Source organism: Rhea pennata, chromosome 6 (genome assembly GCF_028389875.1).
Source record: "Rhea pennata isolate bPtePen1 chromosome 6, bPtePen1.pri, whole genome shotgun sequence".
NCBI lineage: Eukaryota > Metazoa > Chordata > Aves > Rheiformes > Rheidae > Rhea > Rhea pennata.
This window is the reverse complement of record NC_084668.1, coordinates 35,480,076-35,502,767: the sequence shown is the minus strand read 5'-3', so window position 1 is coordinate 35,502,767 and position 22,692 is coordinate 35,480,076. Positions and strand designations below refer to the sequence as shown.

The following is a 22,692-nucleotide window of genomic DNA, read 5'->3' as shown; positions in this document are numbered from 1 at the left end:
GGTAAAAAAAAAAAAAAAAAAAAAAAAAAAAAGCAGATTCATATATGCAAATTAGCAATCTCCATATATGTAGTTTCTTGAGGGATCTACACCCTTAGGGACTCACAAATCAAAAAGAGGCTAAAAAATACTGCTACGTATTACTGTCTAAATACAGCTTACCATAATGAAGAAATTAAGTCATAAATAAATCTAAATGAGGCAAGACAATTGCCAGCAATGTGTGGAGTTTTTACTGGAACATGCAAGAATTGATATATTGTAAAATATATACTGAGAGATGCACTTTTAAAAAATAAATGTTATAACTAGGTCTTAATAAAGTTTCCATTAAAGTCAGTAAGACTAATTGCATAATTAAGATTAGGCGCATTCTTAATACTTTGCTTTAACAAGACAGAGATCAGTTAGAACAGCAGTTTTAGTATGACAGAATAAAAAAAAAATGACAAAACTTAAACACAATCAAAATATTTCTCTTTCCTAATTCCAGTAATAAGCTTTGTACAATTTGAATGCTTCCCTAATACTGTTTATACCTTAAATATTGCCACTTCGTGCTTGTGTGTGAGCTAGCAGGCAAAACTAACTGGTCTGTTTTCATTGTGAAAATCGAAGAGAAAGAAGAAAAAAACGGAAAGGCGAATAAACCTACGAAAAGGTAATCAGCTTGTAAACATTCTCTCAGCTTTGGGCCATTACGGACTTTGTTTGTTTGTTTTAACTCTGACAGCATCATTTTTATATGGCAGAGAGCAAAGCTTTGGCTCTTAAAACCGACAGTTTTGCAACACTGAAAGCTAACAACGTCCTATACAGGCACACCTCTGGACACAAATCCATGGATGCCAGCCTACAACATAACGAAAATATAGACCACCTGCAGACTCCAGCACGCTGGACAAACCTACGCTTTAAGCTCTGAATGCCAGCTCCTGGCTCGCCAGCATAGAGGAGGCTGATACAGCCTGGCCACTAGACTCAACGGAGCAAGACTAAACCAGGATGAGCACTTGAGCTTTCTCTGGGTGGCTCTACAGGTAGTCTAGCCATAGTAAATACATAGTAAATCCAGGCTAGCCATAATTTATTAGCACCAATTCAGCCTCCACATTGCCAGACTCTAGCTGGTCCCACGCAGAGCCAGGCACCCGCACGCTGCATTTCCCAGTCCTTTAGGTTTCCCAATGGCTTTATAGTTGGCCCTGGCCCAAACTGGCTCTGACTTGATGCAGTACTGCAAATCCTGGTGCAGAGATTAACTGGCTCTGCTGGAACCAGTCTGTATCCAGCTGAGTGGAGGCAATAAACTCTTTGGATCGGAGGTAACGCTAGGAAAGCCATTAGTAGTTTATGCTCCATAAAAGACAGATTAAACAGCTTCTAGACTGGAATAGCACCTGGAGATAGCCCAGTCGCTTTCACACAGCTCTGAGCATGAAACCTGTAGGGTCAAAGCTGGCCCTGCACAGAGCCAAATCCAAGGTGTCTGTCTCGGTGGCACAATTTGTCGTTTGTGCAACCTGCTTGGGAGTTAGGCTCAGCTGCGACAAGTTATTCTCAGCGCGAGTTATTCCCACACTGAGTTTCTAATACAGTTTCTTTCCTCTTCCTTACTCAATGCCAAAGGCATTGATTTATTCTGGTGCAGGTGAGAACAAATGCAGTCAACACATACGTTAAGAGGGGCGAGCTGATCTCCACTAAAACTACCATAACATGAAGCACATACAAGCTGATAGGCTCCATAAGCTTCCGCTGGACAATTCTGCACATCACTGGCAGGACAAGAATTGAGATGGTGGTTTTCCACCTACACCTAAGCTCTGCTGCACGGTACAGCCAAGGCTAGTATTGAGTTCTGACACTTATTTAAAGTAAGATCTAATTAAACTGGAGAATATCTTGCATATCAACAAAGGATTTGCAAACTGTCTTGAAAGAAGAGAATTAGAAGTAAAATGGTAAGTTTTATCTAGCTAAATTATAATAACAATATCATTAAAAATTTAATTGAACTTCATTATCCATCTGTGTATTTGGACAAGAAAGAATTAGAAGATGTATTCAAGAGGAAACACAGATAGATATAACCCACATCTATATCTAGTATATATTCTTTAAAAAACAGAATAGTGAATAGAGAAACTATACTTCAGATAAGGTAATGAAGTCCCAGGCTAGTAACAGTTTTAATTTGAAGACAGTTAATGGTTAATAAGAAATTCAATAACATAACAGCATATTAACCAGTTTTGTGGCTGATCGCATCCCATTATTTATAGTGGGTCAAGGGATAATTTTTTTAATTATCTGTGGACAGATTATGAAGCTTTTGGCACAAAATGCATATATTTTAAGACATTTTATTTGTTACAATCTTAAAAAGTATTTAGGATGATAGCTGTCAGAGCATCATATAGCCTGCTTCTGATCACATACAGTTACATGCCTAAAACTGTAGCAAAATGATCATCTGACGGTAATTTTGTATACAGAAAACTAAAAGCTACAAGTGAAGAAATGAGATATAGCAAACATCTTTGTATTGAACTGAGTGTGAAAAAAAGTCTCCTAAGAAACAGATACAGGCTTGCCTGCCAAAAAAATTGTTTAGAGCAGGCACAGGGCTTATCACTAGCATCCACTAAACATTATTGTTAAAACTAAGCTCTATCCTGAGAAGCAGACTTCTAAAATATTCTTTCAACCTATCACATCCTCTCATTTGAAATTAAAAGTTTATTCTCTCCTTCAGACACCTGCTGTCCTCTTCAAGTACTGTAATGTGACACCCGACATGCAGTTGAATTATTCTAATACAACATACACCAGATGTCATGACCACACTTCAGTATATTCATTTTGATTTTTCTCAAGTTAAGTGTGAACTTAATTCAAGGTTTAAAGAAAAATATCAAATTCCATGGGAACATACGAGATCTAAGAAACGTCATTAAGTATTATTAAGTACGACCACTGCATAAATACCAACTGTCTCAGTCAGCTCTTGCATCTGAAATTAGAGTATATCATTTGCTCTAACAATCTCTATGATCATTTTTGCTAGCTTATTTCTGAACAGCCTCAACTGTACAGTAGCAAAGGAGCAGTCACTGTCAAATTACAGCTTAAAGCTATTCATCTTGTGCCATTTGAGCATTTGCCCTACAGCTTTTGACAAACATTCATGTTTTTTTTCCTCACTTCATCAGTCTCCTCAACTGAAATGGCAGGTGAAATGCAAGTTAATTTAGAGCACAGTCCAACTGTTGTTTCAGACAAGAGAGGGAGCTGTGAGCTGAGAAGGAAGTTATATGTAGGGCACAGTGGGAACACGGCTAATAATGCGAAAGGTTAGTGAACGGCAGCTAATAACGTGAAAGGTCAGTGAATAGTGGTTTGATTCTTTTTTGGCACACTTTGTGTATATTTTAGGTTGGAAATAAAGTTATGGTTTGTAACAGAACAAGCCTCAGACAGTTAACAAACACATTAATCAAATACTGTATTACTGACAAAACCTGTAGCGGTGACTCCGAAAAATTATTAGAGTTGTATATACCTGGCAGCCAAGATCAGTCAAATTCTGCTATTTCACTCCAAGGAACATCCACGCAACCAGTGTTCAAAAAGCCTTGAGGAGCAAGGAAGAATAGCCTTGCAGTTATGGTATGGGCCGCAACTGAGGAAACCTGGTTTGAATTCCCAGTTCTCCAAAGGCTTTAAGCATAATCTCTTGTGAGCCATTTAATAAGCCAGGCACCTCAGGCATCTTCACTGGGCAGGGATGGGAAGAAGGGAGGTAGTACAGAAGAAAGGGAGGCAGCAGCCCTTTCCTAGCTGGCTGATCTGTTATCAAGTAATATTTATTTTATTCCAGTAATACAACACCCTACATCAGTACCAAACCAAGTAAAAAGCACCAAATTGTAACCCCGTCTTCACCCCTTCGTGTCACCACTCCCTAAGCCCAGAGGGTGTACCTTTCCAACCGTTTGTCCTGCAAAAATAGATGGCAGCGTGCTTCTGGCACAGTTGGCCAAACAAGCAGGCACTTTGAGGAGCGCGTACTATGAGTGACAGAGTTGATTAATCAGAACAGCAGGTACACTGCAGCAGGTTCGATCCACAGTTTACACTGAATTTGAAAAAAGCAACGAATTCTTGAAAACTTCCTTGAAAGTAAGTTACTGCCCCCTTTCTGTGTACTTGACTCCCCACAGAAAACAAAATACAGTTTATTGGTCTTAAAACAAAATCCTCAAAGAAACATCCTGGAATTCAACCTACCCAGGCCAGCTCCTCCCTCAGTACCTCAAAGGGAAACGCATGCCTGCACCCCAGCTACGGTCCGCTTTGCAGAGGGGCGACCACAACTCACCTACGGTCCTCAGATTTGGGGATGGGGTTGGTGCAGCGTTGGCTGTTGTACTTGGCCACATATTCACATTGCTTGAAGGGGGCAGTCTTGTCCTCCAGAACGTGTCTGATACAGAAGGCGTAGCCGTTAAGTCGCCTCTGCTTGCACAGTTTGGGGCTATACGAGCACAAGGGCTTATTGTCAACCTCAGAGAAGTGTATGTGTTTGCCTTCATACATCACGTGACTCTATTCCTTGTGAACATCAGCTGAAAGAACCAAAATATTAAGATAAATCACATAAGGGAAGAAAAAAGCACATTCAGTTCTAGACTGTGTGTTTCATTTCGGTGGGAAAGAGGGACCCAAAACAATACCTGATTTTAAATCTTCTGTACCATATCAATGTTAACAGAGAGCCCCAAAGACACCAGTATCCTGGAATGATGACGAATCAAGATGAAGCAGATTGTCTAAGGAAAATACCAAAAAGTCAAAGTCAGTTGAGACAGAATAGATAGGACCACACTGCTTACTAGGTGGCCAGATGCGACCACTTAACCTGCAGTTCAGCTAGCACCCAATCAGCCAGACCCTCTAATGCAATAATTTTCAACTAGCAGCCACAGATCTTTGAAAACTGAAAGGAAAAGAAAGTGTATGGGAGAGGGGGGAAGGAGGAGGAGGAGTCTGCTGTCGCCAGGCCTAAGCCTGTTGAACAAAACTCCACCCATCTACTGGAAAAAGATCAGGTGCTACAAATGGCAAAAAGGTTAAGCAGCAAATTAGCTCACTTGCTTTTAGTCAAGTTGTGTGCTGATGACATTACATGTTAACCCATGTAATTGCAGGGGTGTTTTCCTTCAAGTATCTTTGCATAGAAAAATCATTATCTTTGTGCTGCAAAATTTCAATTTTATCACACAGTGCAGGTAAGCTTTTCTTCGGCTGTCTTTACCACATCTCATGAACAGTTTCCAGATCTTGTAGTTGCCCACAGCTTTTGCAGGCATCAATGAGCAGGTCTTCCCAAGCTTTGCATGAGTTTTTCCAACCTTACTGTATTTATTTTAGGTAAATTCTGGCATTACTAATGCCAGAGGCAGTACTCTTATCGACCCTAGGAGGCTGAAATGTCCTTTCCAAGTCCAAGAGACTTTTTTTTTTTTTTTTTTTTTTAATAAAACAAGATTTGGATAGTGCAACAAAATAACAAACCCGTGAACTCATAAGCTGCTTCTTACGTTTCCCACCATTATGGAGCTTTTAGCAAGCATTCCCTTTTTTAAAAAAATAATAAATAAATAAATAAATAAAAGCAACTTCCTGTAAAATTTAATAGTGCACATATTCTGCAGTTACTCTGTTACTCCCAACCCAGCCTGCAAAAGGTGCCTATTATTCACAAAAGCCATCCTGAACTTCTAGAGCAAACTCTTTCGAATATGGTGTATTCAGTACTCAACTCAGTTTCACGTGTATTTCACACGTGTTACACAGCACGCAAAGCAGTGCATGTAGAGGTAATATTCAGAAAATATGCAATAAATCAAAAGCATGTGACAAGACCTATTAACCACCTCATCCAATTATTTTATCCTGAGGGCTCTAAATAACAAGGAAAAAAATGCAAAGAGGGAGCCCAGAGACTTCATAGGCAAGATACAATTTCCTCTTGTGAAGAAAGAAACCTTCACTTCCCACTGTATAAAAGCACTTTGAGAAAAATGAGAAGTACTGCAACATTTGGGGTTCTAGCAAAGCAACTTTGAGACACAAGGGCAAAACAAAATGTTCTCTCATGCCCTTCTCAGCAAACAGCACAAACCAGGCACTTTCATTAGCATGTATCTAGATGCACAAGCAGAAGGACAAAAGACAGTATTTTAAAAATAATCTTAAGAATTATTGAAATAGTTTTATATGTACACGTGCAGCATACAGAACGGGAGTGTATGCTACAAAATGTTACTGATTTAAATACAAGTGACCTACCTAATCATTTGACAATAGTGAGGATCATTTCATATTTCCTCTTCACATACACAGTTCCCTTTCCATGCACACACACAAGCACACACTCAAGGGCAGGGGCATAGCACTTAATTTATGCCAGATAGCCAAAGAATAAGTACAGAGCATCTAATCCAGTTCCAGTCACTTTTCCCAATTTCTCTCAATGCAGGGAAGAGCATATACTATACACATTTGAAGCTAGTAACTAGAATATGACCCTTCACAATGCATTAGTTCTAAAATCAAAGAAGTTCCTTGTTTTGTTGGCTGTGCCTTACCTTCAAAAATATGGAAAGGAAACAGGGAACTGTCATCACTTTTTAGTGTAGTAAGAATCAAATAATCCTTTCAGACACCTCTGTTAAGGCAGACACTGACATACACTTCAATATTACCCAGCAATAATGTGAAGGAAAAGAGTTGTGATCCATATGTTTGAGAGCGCCTCTTCCATTACTATGGTGCAGAAATAACCAAATGCACATTAACTAATTGCATCTCATATACAGAATGGAGTTGACAAAGTCCTTTGCTCTGAGATTTGTTTCTCTCAGCAGTTAACCAAAGCTTATATTGGTGGCATACCAGACAAGATGAAAAACTTGAAAGAACAGGTGAATCTTGCAGGGGAGGGATGACCTGGGTGCTGCTCAACATTTCTTTCTGTTGTATATTCCACCTTCTTTTAAGCTACTACTATTATGCTTTGTAGAGTTTTTTTCTTTTTTTTTTTTTTTTTTTACTGATCAATGACCTTCTCCTCTTTTACACAACCCAGCAATGTTTCTTTTCTGAAGGTTATGAAGCAACAAGCCAAAGAAAGAGTTCTTTAGAACTCTTCCAAAGTAAACAGCAAGAAATATACTGCACTATCTAGCGTTCCTCAGTCAGGTTTCTGTAAGGAAACTACTCTGTCCTTCCCAGCCACTACAATCCCAGATTTATTCTTATGCCTCTAGTCTTATTTTTGGATTTAACTTGTAATTTTAAGTTTTATTTTTGTGTTTAACTTGACTGTGTCAAGGCCAGCATAGCATTTTCCTTCTTGTTCTTCTGAAACATTCAGGGCACAGGGCAAGCAATGGGAAGCATTTAAGCAAAAATACTGACAGCATTTCTCAAGAAACCCAAAGAGCTTGAACAGGATTTTTTGAGTCTACATATACAGTAAGAGAAGTTCATATAAATATAATCATGTTAAAAATCCTAATATGAATTGATCAGATCAACTACACAGCAATGAACAAAAAGAAAGCTAATAAACCCAGCTGTCAGTCTTATATAAAAACAAACAAACAAAAAAGACCTAAAAAACCTACAGCAATTCTCTCAATCTTGCAATTAAATCTTTATTGATACAATCCTGCATAGAGCCCCTAAAGGCAGTGGCACTATATGGATACACTCCAAGATCAGAGATTAAAGTTGTACTATATCTAAAAAGAGCTTTTTCTTTTTACTTCCATACCACGTATACAAGGACTTTTTAATCTGTTGATTCCAATTTAAACTGAACTAGTATTTTATTTTGAACAAAATATAGTCATTCTTTACAGAGCTTTTTGCTGCTATCCAAGAAGTAGCACAGCACTGGAATAGGTACATGCAACTTATCTGAAAAGAACTGAAACTACACTTAGCTAAATAGTGGGTGGGGGAGAAATTATTTTTGTCCCACAGGATTCAGTAAGAGATGACGGAAACATGGACTTCCCCTGGAAAAAAGTCAAATGCTTAGCAGTTGCACTTTGCTGCAAAAATATCAGGGTACAAAACCTTCATCTTTGGGGGTTTGCAATTATACCCTTTACTGAAGCTGTAGAATGATTCAACACAAATAGAATTTGCATCTGCATATGCTCAGACTGGCTTTAGTCACAACCCATGAATGAGGAGCCAGAGGCTGCTTCTTAAGGAGCCTACATGTTTCTTAAACAAAAATAAAAGATTTTGAGATAGTCAGAAGCAACAGGGCAAAGAGCAAAAGAGAGCCCAGAAACCTGTGCCGTTGCCAGCTGACGTAGGACATGACCGAGCTTTACAAAATCATAAAGGTAGAGGATAAGGTAAATATGGAAACATCATATACCAAATCACGTAACTCTAGAAACAGTGAGGCTCAATGAAGCTAATAAGAGATTGGTTTAAAATATATTTTTTTAAAAAGTGGTTTTTGTTTTTTTTTTTTAGATCAGGTAGTGAACTTCTGGAATTTGGTGCCACAGAAAGCTGTGGAAGCAGATAGTATCATCAGGTTCAAAACAGCATTAGAAATGTTCATAGACAAACAGATACTAAAAGAAGTGGACAGTGATGCACCTGCTTGAATGCCTAATTTAACAAACAGGGATGCCGAAAGAGCAAGAGCAAAGAACACTAGAAGTGCCCAGGCTTTTGTTTTCTCCTTCAATAGCACCTCTTATTCCCCCTGCCCAAGACAGAGCAGTAGGCTGGACGGATCACTGACCCAGCAGGGCATTTCTTATGTTCCTGTGAGGTCACCATCAGTATTTGAAATTTGGGAATACATTCCTATCTCCCCTTCTCCCATTTTTTTTTTATTCTTGAAAGGATGACTGGAACAAGACCTCCTTCCTCTGGTAAAAGTCCTGTCTGGGCATGTGAAGAACAGCAAACTTGGCATCCTAGCAAGGCTGCGTCGCAAAGACAGGCAGGTCAGAGAGCAAAGCCACTCTTCGTGACACAACCAGTTAGGGCAGCACTACTTGTCCTGCAGACTGAGGCCACATGATGGTCTGTGAGACAATAGAAGGTGGTTTGCAAAACGAGAATGGTAGAAAGAGAAAACACTTAAACGCACACACCTGCGCAGCTGTCAGTGCCTGCTGTCAGGCATAGAAAGAAGCCAGCACCCAACTGCTTTTAGCAACCACAAGCAGGCACAGTCAGTTTGCTTGCAGCACCCAGCAACTCCAAGACAACAAGGCTGCACCTCTGCACTCCATGCACCCCCTCCCAAAATAGTTAAACAGTCCTTCATTCAGAGAGGTCGAGAAACGCTGCAGTAGCAAACTTTATGGGGAAATCTATGCTAGATCATACCGAGCGTCAGCGTTACGCAGAAATTTGGCATCTGACATTTTTTGTAGTCTACAGAGAAGTTAATGACCTAGTTACTACTAGAAAGCCCAATGCACTGTAGCCCAAAAACTCAGTCGGCAATTCTGAGAAAACACTGTGCTGAAAATATTAGAATATTTTAAATAATACGATTAGATGCATTTTAAAATGTATGCTTAGAATTTTGACATGCAAGACAAGCTTTTAGGCAATAGAATGCCCAAGTGCATTGCAAATTGCATTGCAATTATCTGTCCACGGTTAAAAGATGTATAATCAAGAGGACTGAGTTTACAGGTTCACAGGTTGCATCCAAATACAAGCCACCACCAAAGAGATCTTAACTGTGCTGTTCTGTGTTTTCTGATATTAGTGCGGATTCGATGTTATATTGCTTGGTGTGCTCATGGCACCTCACAGACATAGTATAATCACCTACATGTTTCCAGAAACACTAACTTGGGGATAAACAGGAACACGGATTTCGCAGAATCTCAGCTTATTCACACACTCAAATAGTTTAAACAGTAGTTTTGTTGATTCCTGCATTTGACCAGGAGAGAAAAAAATCCCTGCATTCTCATTGCCCAGCCCTTTTGCTGAGACTAACAGTAAATACAGATTTTAAGATATTTGGGCAACATGGAATTTAATCCACTCAGAGCTGGACAGGAACCATAAAAATCATTGCAAAAGATGCATCTAAAGACACCTTACAGTAATAACTTGTGTTCAGTATTAGCACAAACTATATTATACAGAAAGTAAAAACGTTCCATTTCTTTCTTATTTCATACTTCGAGACTATAGGCAACTACTCCCTCTCAGGGAAGCGTTCTGTTCTATCAAAAGCAGCTATACCACATCTAGTTGTGGTCGACATCAACACCACAAAGTTGTAACTTCTGTCCCTGTTCTGTGATCTAATAATAAGTTTGGCTTATTTCTGGTCATTCATCAGCTCCGTTCTCTGCTATGCTCAGCTACCAAGCCAAGCCTGCTATAACTCTGGAAACAAAATAGAACTGTTTTATTAGTAAAACCATCTAATTTGAGACAGAAAACACTAAGAATCTACCAAAGTCAGCTATAAGAGTTACTCCTTGGGACAACTTTACTAACAAGAGTGCAGTCCCTAGCCAGGAAGAACTCTAAAGAGCCCTGCATAAGCCAAGCACACGCTCAAGCACCCAGACAGAAGACCTACTGGCAGGATGAAGACACTTAATGATACGTAAGGGGTAACAATTTTTAATTATTCTCTGGAATCATTATTTTTGGACTACTATTTTCATATGTTAAAATGAAAACAGAAGCAGCAACACTGTCTTCACTCTACCTTTTTAACAAGCTTATTACTTCAAATCTGCAAAAAGGCAGCACGTATAGAATAAGGATGTGCATTATATTAAGAGAAAAACAGCAGTACCTTTTAGGCAACAGTGACAATAAAAAATATGCTTCAGAATATAATGTAATAAGTAGAGAATTAAAATTAAGTATTATTCCTAATAATAGTGGCATATAGACTTGCAGCAACTTCAATCATCAGGAAAAAAAAACAGAACTGTGGGGTGGAGGGACAACTTTTTTTCCAAAACTGAACAATTTCTTGTTTTCCTACATAAAATGAACTTAAGCTGGAATTTTAACTTCAGCTAATTCCCTCCATCTAGTAAATAGTGCCTAGTGCCTTAAGGCAGGACAAAGACAGTCCAAAGCCTAAAAAGCAAAAATCATTTAAGATACTAGGAATTTTTAAATCTTCCACGGATTTTTAGAGAGATGTTCAGTAGGAAGGTTCACGACTGAAAATTGTAGCTAAGAGTACACACACTGCCTAAGATTTCAGTAAGATCATTTCCTAAAAACGGCTATTCATGAGTTAAGGTTCGAGACTAGTTCTGTATTTTTAGAAATCTTTGGAACAAGGATTTCTCTATTTGAACTCATGTTGTAAGGCCCCAGTCCTGCAACTGCATCCACACAGGCAGATTCTCATGACTGCACAGAACCACATTTATTTCAACATGCATTTATATCTATATACGTCTATATCAATATATATAAATAGGTCCAGGTTTCGCCAGTGCAAATGGGGCTGCAGAAAAAGGCCTTCAGAAGCAGCAGTAAGTGGACTATGTAGCGCACTTTTATGTATGTAACGCACTTTTAATGTTATCTCAAAACACCAAAACCAAGACCCAAGGAAAAAGCAGAAGCTAAGCATACCACAGTATACTTTGCATCGGTACTTGAATGAAAAGAGTTGTAAGTCTGTCTTTTATTTATTCAAATAACAGCTCACCTGCATTTGCACATGAGGTTAAACTAAATACCTTAGTCTTAGTCCCATTGCTGCAGACACACCACCTCATTTTCGCACAATGCCGGAGCATCATTCATGCTTCAGTGGGAATACTCAGTAAATAAATAAGGGAAATAGAGCTCCTCACAGAGCAGCCTTTTAGCAGTTTTAAGCTATCGCAGTTTCAATATGGTATTACAATAAATTTGTACCTCCTGAGGATTTACCATCCTGTGAAAACACAGCACATGCAACTCCACAGGACCAGGCCCTACATACGCTTCACTCATTCACCATAAAAATATGGCAACACCAGAACAACTCCTACTAAAATCTCATACTGCTTTCTGCAGATAATTTAGTTTTATGATTAACAAAGCTTGTTTTATATACATACATATGACAAACAACTGGCAAAACGAGCCTGAAGGCAGCTGCAAAAGCATCACTATAAGCAGCTCCATACGCAACACCAGGGCTGTTGCCCATCGGTCAGCACTGACACCTGGTCAGGGAGGGCTTATCACAAAACACTACCACAACAGCAGCGCCGCTACAACAGGACGCTCTGCTATAAGGGAATAACGTGCAGCCCTAAGTTAGTCTTTTTTTAAATAAATAAATAATAATAATTCTCAAAGAGTGTCAACAGCCTTAAAATAAACCCTCATCACATGCTGTTAGGTAACAAAGTTAAAACTAACTATAGGTCTCCGTATTTTAACCGGACAGTGGGAGACACAGCTTTAAGCTAAGTGTTTCCAGTTCCCTACAGCCAGGAGGTGTTTTGAGGGGCGCCGGCACCAGAGTGGGCACCTGGTACCATCAGCAGGCACCGGAGCTGTTTCACCTGTGCTGGGTGAAGCCTGCAGGCTGCTTTTCCAGGGGGACTCTCCGCACAACTACCAGGCGTTTCTTTTCCTGGAAAAAAAAAGGGGGAGAGGGGTAAAAAAGGGAGAAAATAAAGAAAAATAAAAGCCGGGGGGGGGGGGGGAGGGATCGTTCCGTTTGGAGCTCGGCGTGGGAGGGCGGCCGCGGCCGGGGGCGCCGCACAGCCCGCGGGGCGCCGGCTGGGCCGGGCCGGGCCGGGCCGGGGCTGCCGCGGGACCGGGACCGGGACCGGGTCCGGGTCCGGGTCCGGGTCCGGGTCCGGGTCCGGGTCCCGGCACGTGGCGGCCGCGAGCCCGCCGCCGCCCCCGCCATAGCCGCCCCAGCCTTGCTGAAAGCGGCGCCCCTCTCGCCGCACCTCCCCCAAAATTAATAAAAAAAAGAAATAAAATTTTTTTTGAAAAGGGGGGGGGGAACCCACCCCGAAGTTGCGGGGCCGCGGCGGGGGGCAGCGCACCCGAAAGCCGCCGCCAAACTTCGCAGGCCGCGGGGCGCCCCGCGGGACCGCCCCCCCCTCCGGCCCCGCCGCCGCCGCCGCCCCGGCCCCCGCCGCCGCCGCCGCGGGCAGCCCCCCGCCGCCCCGCCGCGCCATGCCGCCGCGCCCCCCGCCCGGCCGCGGCCCCGGGGCCCCGCGGCGGCGCGGTTAGGCCGCGCGGCGCCGCGGCCTAGCTTCTCCCCCCCCCCTCCCCGCCACCTCCCGCCCCCGTTCTCCCCCGCCGCCCTTCACCTCGCGGGCAAAGGCGCCGCCGCGCCGCGCCCCGACCCTCCCCGCTGGGCTCCGGCCGCCGCCGCGCCCCCGCTCCAGGGCTCCTCCCGGCGCCCGCCGGGCCGAAAACCCCCCCGGCTCCCCTCACCCCCCGCCGCGGCCTGCACCGCCGCGGCCGAGCCGCGGGCTCGCGTAGCGCGCCCGGCCGCCCGCCCCCCGCGCGGCGCGCCGCCTGCCGCGCTACGCGAGCCCGGGGACGCAGGCCGGGCCTGGCTTACCTTTCCAGCTGCTTTTTTTTTCTCCTCTCGCTGCTCTCCCCCCTTTCCCTCTGTTGGGCTGACAGACCGGAGTTTCCTCCCCAGCAGAGGGACTGGGAATGGGCTCGGGCGCTGTGCTGAGCAGCTGCTGCCCCCCTGGCTCTGAGGAGATCCTGCTTGTCGCGGGGAGGAAGCTTTTGGGGGGCTCTTTATTATTTTAAAACTACAAAGTGCTCAGAGGGTAGGTGATTATTAAGGGGAATCCCTGAATATATTCTCCAGCAAAGAAGGCAGGGCTGCTGGGGCTGCTCGAGACGAGAGCCAGCAGCCTCCTACAGCACCACTACAGGCACTGCGAGGACATAACATCAGAGAGCAGCTCCTCTGCCCTCCAAAACAACAACTTTCCTACCATCTTGGAGGTAGTAGAGAGGGAGAGGGAGGGAGGGAGAGGGGGGAAAAAGTACAGAAGGTTTTTATAAAGTGTCACTTCGGGGGAGGGAGCCAAGCGGCCAAAACCAGGATTTTTTTTTTAATTTTTTTAAAGCATTTATGTAACTTCTTTATTTAAAATAAAAATAAAATGCAGAGGCATGTGGCTGAAGAAATAATTTTCTTTATAACCGCTTAAGATCATCTTTCTGGGAAAAAAATTAAACAAGGTATGATCAAAAATACATTTTAGTAACTTTGTTTTTCTGTGAAAGTTAAAATTATTTTTCTTCCCTGTAACTTATGAAATGTAGAGTTGGTAACTTTTTTTGTCTTTGGGTGATGGTTCTAAAATTTAATGTGAAAGTTGCTGTAACTTTTTTTTTTTTTTTTTTTTTTTTGGTACTCTTCTGAGTAGAACAGCTGAGATTGATGTGGGATACTTTGGCAGAACTGTATCATTACCTTCTCTTTCTCTCTCAAGGCAATGTAAATAAAACAGACTGAACGTACAGGTAGGAAAAAAGCAGCTATTTTATTTTTATTTTTTTTTCTCCTGGAGTGTAGGGAGGCCATGTAAAGAAGCCATGGGGGATTTCATGTGAGTAGAACCTGTGATATATATCAGAAAAATTATATTAGTCTGTCATAAATTTAGCATTGTCTGTGCTTCAAGATGGGATGTGAAAAATAAAGCTCATAGAAAGAAATTTGGAGGCAATAGTTTTCTTTTTAATATTTTCTAACCGTTTTGCAGCCTTTTAAAATCTGCTTTGAATCATTTTAAGTTATTGTTCTGATTTGGGGGCTCTGTTCCTGATATTTATGAATACTATTATTCCTGGCTTTTATCTTACAGAGTTGAGAAATACTATTAATTTATACTACAAGATCTTGTAATATAGAATGGCTGTTGTATTTTTCTTTCTTTACAGAAAGAAGTTTTACTAGATAGATGGTTTATTAGATTAGATTTTAAAACAATTTATGAAATGCTGTCAAAACAGTGTGAGATGCTACTGTGTATCTATAGGTGAAGACACTGATGACTGAATTCAGCAGACCTTTGGTAATGTTTCTAACAGTGGATTCTGCACAGTCCTGTTCAGAGATGATCTACTAAGATGCCTTTTTATTTATCCTAAAGAAAGAGGAAATAATTAGGAAACTAATGAGCTATACATACAAAACTATATTTAAGTTTTTTCCATTGTAAAAATTATTCAGATGTTACAGACTTGTTGAACTGCAATCAGCTGAAGTAATATGAATGAAGCTATTGAATTGTTTAATGTGTTATGTCCCCCTCCCGCTCCCTTTCTGCAACAAATCTGAAATACATATACTACTCAGTTACTACAATCTTAAAAAAAAAAAAAAGAAAGAAAAGAAAAAAAAAGAAAAGGAAAGGAAAAAATGGCGCTTTCTTGCTGCTGAATTTAGGTGCATTCCCTCCAGAAAACATACTTTATATGAGTTTCCCTAGCTAGGGTATTTATAGAAGTTTGTGTGTTTACAGTGGGGTTTTTGTTTAAATAAATTAGTTTGAATTAAAATATAATTAAAAGACAGTTGATGTTTGTGTCAAGATGAGTAATTTTTGTTTTGGCTGGATTTTTTGTTAATTATGGTTAGTCTAATTAGCATATTTTAATAATCTAGAGTGTTGCATTCTATGGAGTTGTTAAGGAGGTGTTTTTTGTGTCAGATTATTAATCCATTAAGTGCATTATTCAGCTCTGACATAGAAAACCAAAAAACAGAATCAATAGGTTGCTCCAGAATCCTATTTTAAAAGTTTATGTGGAAGTAATGGGACAGTTAGGGCACTTTTTAATCTTTTCAGTCATTGTTGTGTGCTTTGGGACACAATGATTCCTTTTGTAAGATGTTTAAACAGCAAATACTTTTATCTATAATACCTAGAACTCACTACAAGAATGACAGTGATTACAAATGTTGGCCTTAATTGTGGTGATTATATATATTTAAAAAAAAAAGTCTCCACAGTATGTTTATTAAATAATCTCCAGTGGCAATGGATTCAGAAGTTGAACAAACCTAGCACAGGATGGTTTCCTTTTCTTTCATTCTAAATAAATAAAGGGCCAAATTTTTAGACCCCAGTTCTGCAAATGCTTGCAGGCCTATTTAATAATTCAGAAGTGTTTGAAGAATCAGTCAGCACTTACTTAAATGTAACTCTTACAAAGTCAGTAGGGTTTTGCTAGAGTACAGAACTCATGTTTCTGCACTAAGTGACTTCTTATATCTAGCATTCTGTTAAGCAAGAGAATTGGTACTTTTAACTGTGATCTAGTAGTTCAGTATAATTCAAGTATAATTGAAGCTAGTTCTCTCTTGCGCTATTAAGAGATCATTAGTGTTTTATAAAGGGAAGGATAACATGAATATCTAGTCTGCACTGTGGTAATTCTGTGCTACTCTTGAGACTATCTGTGCACACACAGGAGTATCAGTATTTTTTTTATGCAGCATGCAGATGATACAACATGTAAAATAAATGCTTTTGAAAGCACTTGAGAATCTGGGTGTAGAAGGAATATAAACTCCTTTCTTTAGCTCATGCACTTGATTTTACAGATACTGACTTTAATAGGATTACTTGCAGCATAAAGTTAAACATGCATCATAGGTGCATTACACATTTTAGTGACATCCTGAGATTTGTTTGATGTGTGTTAATTGCAAAGCCAGAAGCCTAATGCCAAAAGGAAAAGAGAAACATTTTGAATCTAGTTTGGAGTAGGAAAACTGAAAGGGGATATGTTTGAGTGGCCTGTACAAAAATAATGCCCTTTTTTAAGGAGGACAAAACAATGAAGAAAAATTTACTATTTTTTATTTACGTGGACTACTCTGTAATCCTTCAACAGAGGAAGTGTAAATCTGTGCACTAAGAACAGAGGAGTTTATTTCAAAAATGTTGTTTATTTACCTGAGAACATTAGAAGGATTTGCTTTTCAGTAACCTACTAAAAGTTGCAAATATTACTTCTATCGCTGAATTATTTTGATCACAATAGAATGTTAACCATAACACCCTGAGGAACAAATTCTGCTAGCTTTACTCATGGAGAATTAAAAAAAGAAAAATGGAGAGATTACTTTTATGGGCAAGACTCTTCGCCTAACTTGGAAGATGCATTATTTTGACAGAGTAGAGCAGCGCTCTGAAGTTTTGTTGGAGAACAAATCAGAATCAATGACTCCTGTACAAGGAAAGTCTGTAAGCTGAAAGCAGGAAACATCCCCTGTGCAAAATAAAGAATCCAGTTGCGGGGATTCCTCTTCCTCATTAAGGAATGTGTATGTCTGCCTTTATTTTGTGGCCAAATCCCTGGACCAGTTGCTCTGTAAGTGTATTGTACAGTTTAGCACAGAGTGGTCAAAGAAAAATAATGTTCCCTAAATCACTAATTTCTGGCTAATGAGACATAATTTGCTGATATGTCTTACTGACATTAGTAGTGAGACACAGGGCAGTGCCATAGAGAATAAGTGAATAAATCTTGCAAGTCTAATATTATAGGAATTGCCGCTGTAGGTTGTCTACCACTTATTCGAGGAACAACAGAGGCTGCATCCAGAAATGAACTTTGACTCTTTCCTGAGGTCATAGGCACCCCAAGCGCAGATCTCAAGAATTTCTGGAGCGTAACTTAGACCCCTTGTGCAGATGGTGAAGTCTTGGGTTTCCAGCAAGCAGCGTTATGATCTCAGTGTCTTGCTATCCTTCCTTTAAAGATACATGCATGAGAAAACAGTTACAGTGTCTTCAAATACTTGCAAAAGTGATCAGCAACTTATTTGAAATGCTTTCTAAATAATACTTTCTAAAAAATATTTGCAGTCTTCTGTAAAAGTTCTGTTTTATAAATAAATGAAAGTACATCACCTACACATGTGGCTAAGAAAAGCCGCTCTGTCTCTCCTTGGTGGAACTGGCTGGTCCCACCAGCCTGCATGGGCCAGGCAGCTGGCTCACACCGTAGAGACCCATTTCCATGCAGCCTCTGCCAGGGCAGGCTTGGGGCTGCCCTGAGAAATGCCAGAGTAACCAGGAGTGCACATTTGGTGCCCCTGTACAAAAAGCACAGGTGGCCATCTGGTATTGCCATCAAGAGGCTTATTTTCTTTGTAAGGTTATTTTCTTCTTGCAAGAACTAGACGAGTGACCTGGTAGCTCAAAGAGTAATTATTTAAAACCATCACTAGAGTCTATTCCCCCGCCATTCATTAAGAATTGGATAATACTAAGTCAGAGAAGGGCTTATAAAAATACTAGATGTAAATGGACAGAATGTGCTGCAAAATAGACGCAAGAAAACCCTTTTATGCAGTGGAGCTCTGTACTGGCTGGTTAATTTGAGCCCCTGCCTGAGTTTGGCTCCTTTTGCTCAGGCCCCAGTCCTTCCCTAGACTTCAGTGGCCTTGAGGTCTAAACTTACATAGTACAGCAAAGTAACACAAAGTACAGATGACTTTTCTTGTTTTCCTGAATCTTAGGGGCTTGATTAAAGCTCACTAGAGCAATGGGAATATTGATGTTGATTTCTGTAGGAATAAGGTTGCATTAACTATTTAACCAGTTGGGAGCAGATGTATGCTAGCTATTGCACGATAATATAATTAATTGATAGAGAAATGAATTGAAAATAGGCATTAACTAAGACTATACTAATCTGCTGTTCATTATTAGTACATATTTTAATCTATATTAAATGAATAGTATTGTTTTCATAAATCTCTGCAAAGACACTGTAATTAGACTATTAATTGTGGGCCGGTTGTCCAGAGTACACGCTGGGCATCTATGGAGACTCTTTTAAACAGAAAAATAAATGAATGGAATTAACACTCTTAGCAGAATGTTCTAATATAGTCCCATTTTATTAGAAAACCCACAGCTAATTCAAAATATACTGTTGTATTTTTACTGGAGTATTTGCTTCTGTCTATTAACTGTAATTGTAGAGGTGAAGAAGCTACACCCTTTGTTACCTTTTTTTTCTTTTTTTTTTTTCTTTTTTTTTTTAGTTCAGTAACTTTTTTACATTCAGGTTACAGTAGGTTTTGATCATCACTGCAAGTTAGAAACATGAAAATTTCCATGCTGGATCAAATCCGTGATCTACTACTGGTCTTGTGAAAGTGGCCAGTATAAGATGCTTCAAATAATGGTCTAAACTATGGCGTGATGGATAATACTGAAATAAACTGCATCCAGGACAGTATTTTTCAGAAATAGATTTGTGTTTAGCAAACATCAAAGCATGGGGTTTAAATTATTTGTTATATATGAAGCTTTTTGCTTTCCTTTGTGTTTTGTGCTACCATCATTTCTGATCAGTTTCAGACATTTACACAGGCACACAGAAGGTGACAAGACAGAAATACGAGCTGAGCATATTCAAAATTCAGTATTAGCATTTGTGGGATGTCTCTATTAGCTAGAATGTCTCATTACACAAGGAGGCTGGACCAGGGAAAGGTCTCTAAACCTCAGTAGGTTTCTCAGCATTAGGCACTTTGATAGAATGGATGTTTGCATGGAGCCAGAGGAAGATATTTATTAATAGCGTGTGTTTCACGTGGCTGTGTCGATTGTGGAATCACTCGTAAAGCATTTAAATGGCAAGGTTTTATGCATGTCTCTTACGAATCTGTTGGTGACATTCCTCTGTTGTGCTCAGCTGCACGGTGCTTCGGATACCCAGGCACTTTGAAAAACATCACCAACAGTCATTCCCTCAATTAACAAATTTTCCTGGAAGGTGTCTTTTGGACAACTAACAGGACCGTGACTTGTACAAGCCCTCACAAACAGTAAAGGATTCAGGGTTTGTTTCCCAACAAATGCTTCCTTGTCACTTTCTACTGTTGTGAATAGTTATTTAAGTCCTTCTTTCCCAAAGATACCTGTCTTGATTTTTTTAAGAGGAATTACTGCCTTGACCAAGGCATCTTCTGTGGTAACTGAGAAAACTTACTTCATAAAATGTAATCATGATAAATAGCTCACTTTGTTTGTAAGTGAAGTACTTAACTTGTGTTGTCCATAACTCCCTACTTAGTCCTGCATTTTTTCCATGATAGTAGTCATGGTCAAGGGCTCCTCTATCAACCTGCTTGTTAGCACTTCTATTCATGTCCTGCCTCTGCCTTGAAAGACTCAGTCTTTCAACCCTTCTCACTGAAGGCGATTTCATCTAATTGCACATTCCAAGGACAACAAAACAAATAAGTATTAGGGGACTCTCTTTGTACTGGGAGAGGATGTTTTGGCTTAGTCATTGTTTGGAGTACCTATAAGGGGCAGGTGCTTGGGGACAGGGATGGAAATTAAGTTTTGTTACCTTTCCTCTTCAGGTCGTGGCTGCTGCTCTGCTCTTTTTCTTTGCTCAGTGATATCTGCTTCTCTATATGGCTTCAACAGTAACATAGAGCTTATCTCCTACACCTATAGAAGCAGCACCGCCTTGCAAGAAGCTGTCAGCCTCAGATCCCAACCTTTCACTTCCTGGGGAAAGGCTATATACACTTCCTTTTCTGCCTTGAGCTGCACTTTATTGCGACTGCTTTATTTTGGCGAATGGCACTGATGGGTTTTTCAAAGGCAGGCAGAGAACATACCTCAGTTTGACTTCACTTTCCATACGTTACCACATTTTCTAGTTTCTTTGTATCAAAGAAGTTTACTAAATTGTCCATGATTTAAAGCAGTCTGCACTGGAACTATTCGGATTTACCCATGGGGTGTTGGTGCTTCCAGGAGGGTGGCTGCTGAACGGAGGTTTCTTGGCTTCGTTTGAATCGTACCTAGCTTTAGACTTGCATACTTCATGCCTAAGAGTCTGCTTACGCTATTTTGATGGGAGTGGGGGGAAAGGTAGGGTGAGGCTTTTGCTTGTTTCTCTTTAATCTGACTGCCCGTGTTAACCCAGCCCAAGCTTGCTTAAAAAACGTGTGCCTTAGTAGGGTTTTACCTTGAATTAACGCACCCTTTCCCCTCTCTTCTGCCCACAACTTCTGCTGAAGACAGGACTGCATAAGGGCAAGGTTTAACCTAAGCCACGTTTGGAAGGGGGAGTTAATTGCTTGAGCGTCAGAGCTATGTTTACATAGTGCTATGCTGAGAGAAGATGGTTCTTAATGACTAAACACATTTTTCTTCCAGGCATACACTTATTCTTTCTCATGCCGCCTGTGCCGGCAGGATTGTAAAGGAGGAAGCCAGGCTAAGGTTTCTGCATTACAACTGGCCACCCAACCAGTGAGGAATTCTGCCAGTTGGCCACCAGGTGGTACCAGGGCTGCATTTGGCAAATTCAGTTCTGCTTTTAGTGCTACAGTGAAGTACTCGTGCAGCCCCAACCCTCCCGCACAATTTGGGGAAATGCAGCCACCACTTTGCATGCAGAGGTTAACTGCAGCCACAGAACTGATTGTTCATGCAGTGCATCATCTACCTCAGTAAGCCCTTACTTTACTGTCAAAGAGCAGTATATTGATAGGATTCATTTCCCATCATCTCAGCTGTTCATTGCCTTATTTTCATAAGGCCCTGCTTTCATCAGAGGTTGTACCTTCCTTCAGAACCAGCAAGTAGTTGCACTCTTTTTGTAATAAACAAAATTAAGTTGCATGAGTAGCCCAGTTCTTGTAGATTTCTGCCCATTCCTTTGCAGCCCTCTGCTCTCCTTTCACCACTGGCTGGGCAGAAGTCCAGATGTGCACTGACTGGCCAAGAGATAAGGGAAAGGCTGCACTGCAAACTTGGTCGATAAGAATGCTAATTTAGATTTCTCTTTGCTATCTAGTTTCCAATACTCAAAGTTGTAGACAGCCTTGTTGCTGTTACCAAATTTGTCTGAAAGGTTTATAGTAGATGACTAGTTAGGGAAGAGGGTAGAAGCAGGACAGACAGCACAACCACATACGCTTCCTATACTTTTCACCTTTACAACAGGCATAGACATCTCTGAGATAAGGGCTGGACACTTCTCAATTTGAAATTAAGGGGCACCTATGAACACTAAAGAAAGGCTGCAGAGCTTCTGAAACACAAAGTAATTAGCACCAGAGCTCCTACTTAAGCATGTAAGGCAAAAAAGAAAATCTGCAATTCTCTAAAGCTTTTGGACATTAAACTTTTTACTTTAAATTTTATAAAAGTGAAGAAGCACAAAGACTGACTTGAGTTGTTATACAGCTGAAATTATTATTCTTTGTACAGTGTGAGTTTGGGGGGGGGGTTATTCCTTAGCAACCTGAGAAGCAAAGGTTTTACTGAATACGGAACTCATCAGGTGCACCTTTTCCTCCTAATCTTATTATCTGTGAGAACAGTCAACTACCCTGCTTTTGCTATATGTTTTCTTACACATTCTTTTGCCCCCTACCAACCTCCTTATGAGAGATAACATTTCATAACGGCAACAAGAAGGTTTTATGCTGTATTAATCACAGATAGACACACACACTAGTGGATTCTGTGAACTGCCACATTAGACTACCACAGATATAGATGTCTCACTAACATGCACAGTGATACTTAATAGAAGAGAGTAGTTGTTTTTATTTTATACCACCATTAGAACTGACCCTGCTTTTACCTG

The 22,692-nt window shown here is 40.6% G+C and overlaps 1 protein-coding gene and 1 long non-coding RNA gene across 5 annotated transcripts in view; one reads left to right on the top strand and one right to left on the bottom strand.

Annotated features, from left to right (window-relative positions):
• The window catches only part of INO80D (INO80 complex subunit D), a 41,753-nt gene extending 27,945 nt beyond the window's left edge, over positions 1-13,808 (bottom strand). For all 4 annotated transcript variants that reach the window (XR_009958866.1, XR_009958867.1, XM_062579481.1 and 1 more), the window contains exons 1-4: positions 13,640-13,808; positions 12,618-12,688; positions 4,740-4,835; positions 4,385-4,631 (exon numbers count right to left, since the gene is read on the bottom strand). Coding sequence is in view for 2 of the 4 variants with exons in the window: in XM_062579481.1 (XP_062435465.1) it covers positions 4,385-4,602 (218 nt within the window). In the remaining 2 variants the exon portion in view is untranslated. The remainder of the gene's footprint in view (positions 1-4,384; positions 4,632-4,739; positions 4,836-12,617; positions 12,689-13,639) is intronic.
• On the top strand, positions 13,705-21,745 carry LOC134142410 (uncharacterized). Its single transcript, XR_009958869.1, has 3 exons — positions 13,705-14,040; positions 14,469-14,565; positions 21,252-21,745. It is a non-coding gene; the product is annotated as an uncharacterized LOC134142410 (long non-coding RNA).
• The last annotated feature ends 947 nt before the right edge of the window (positions 21,746-22,692 follow it).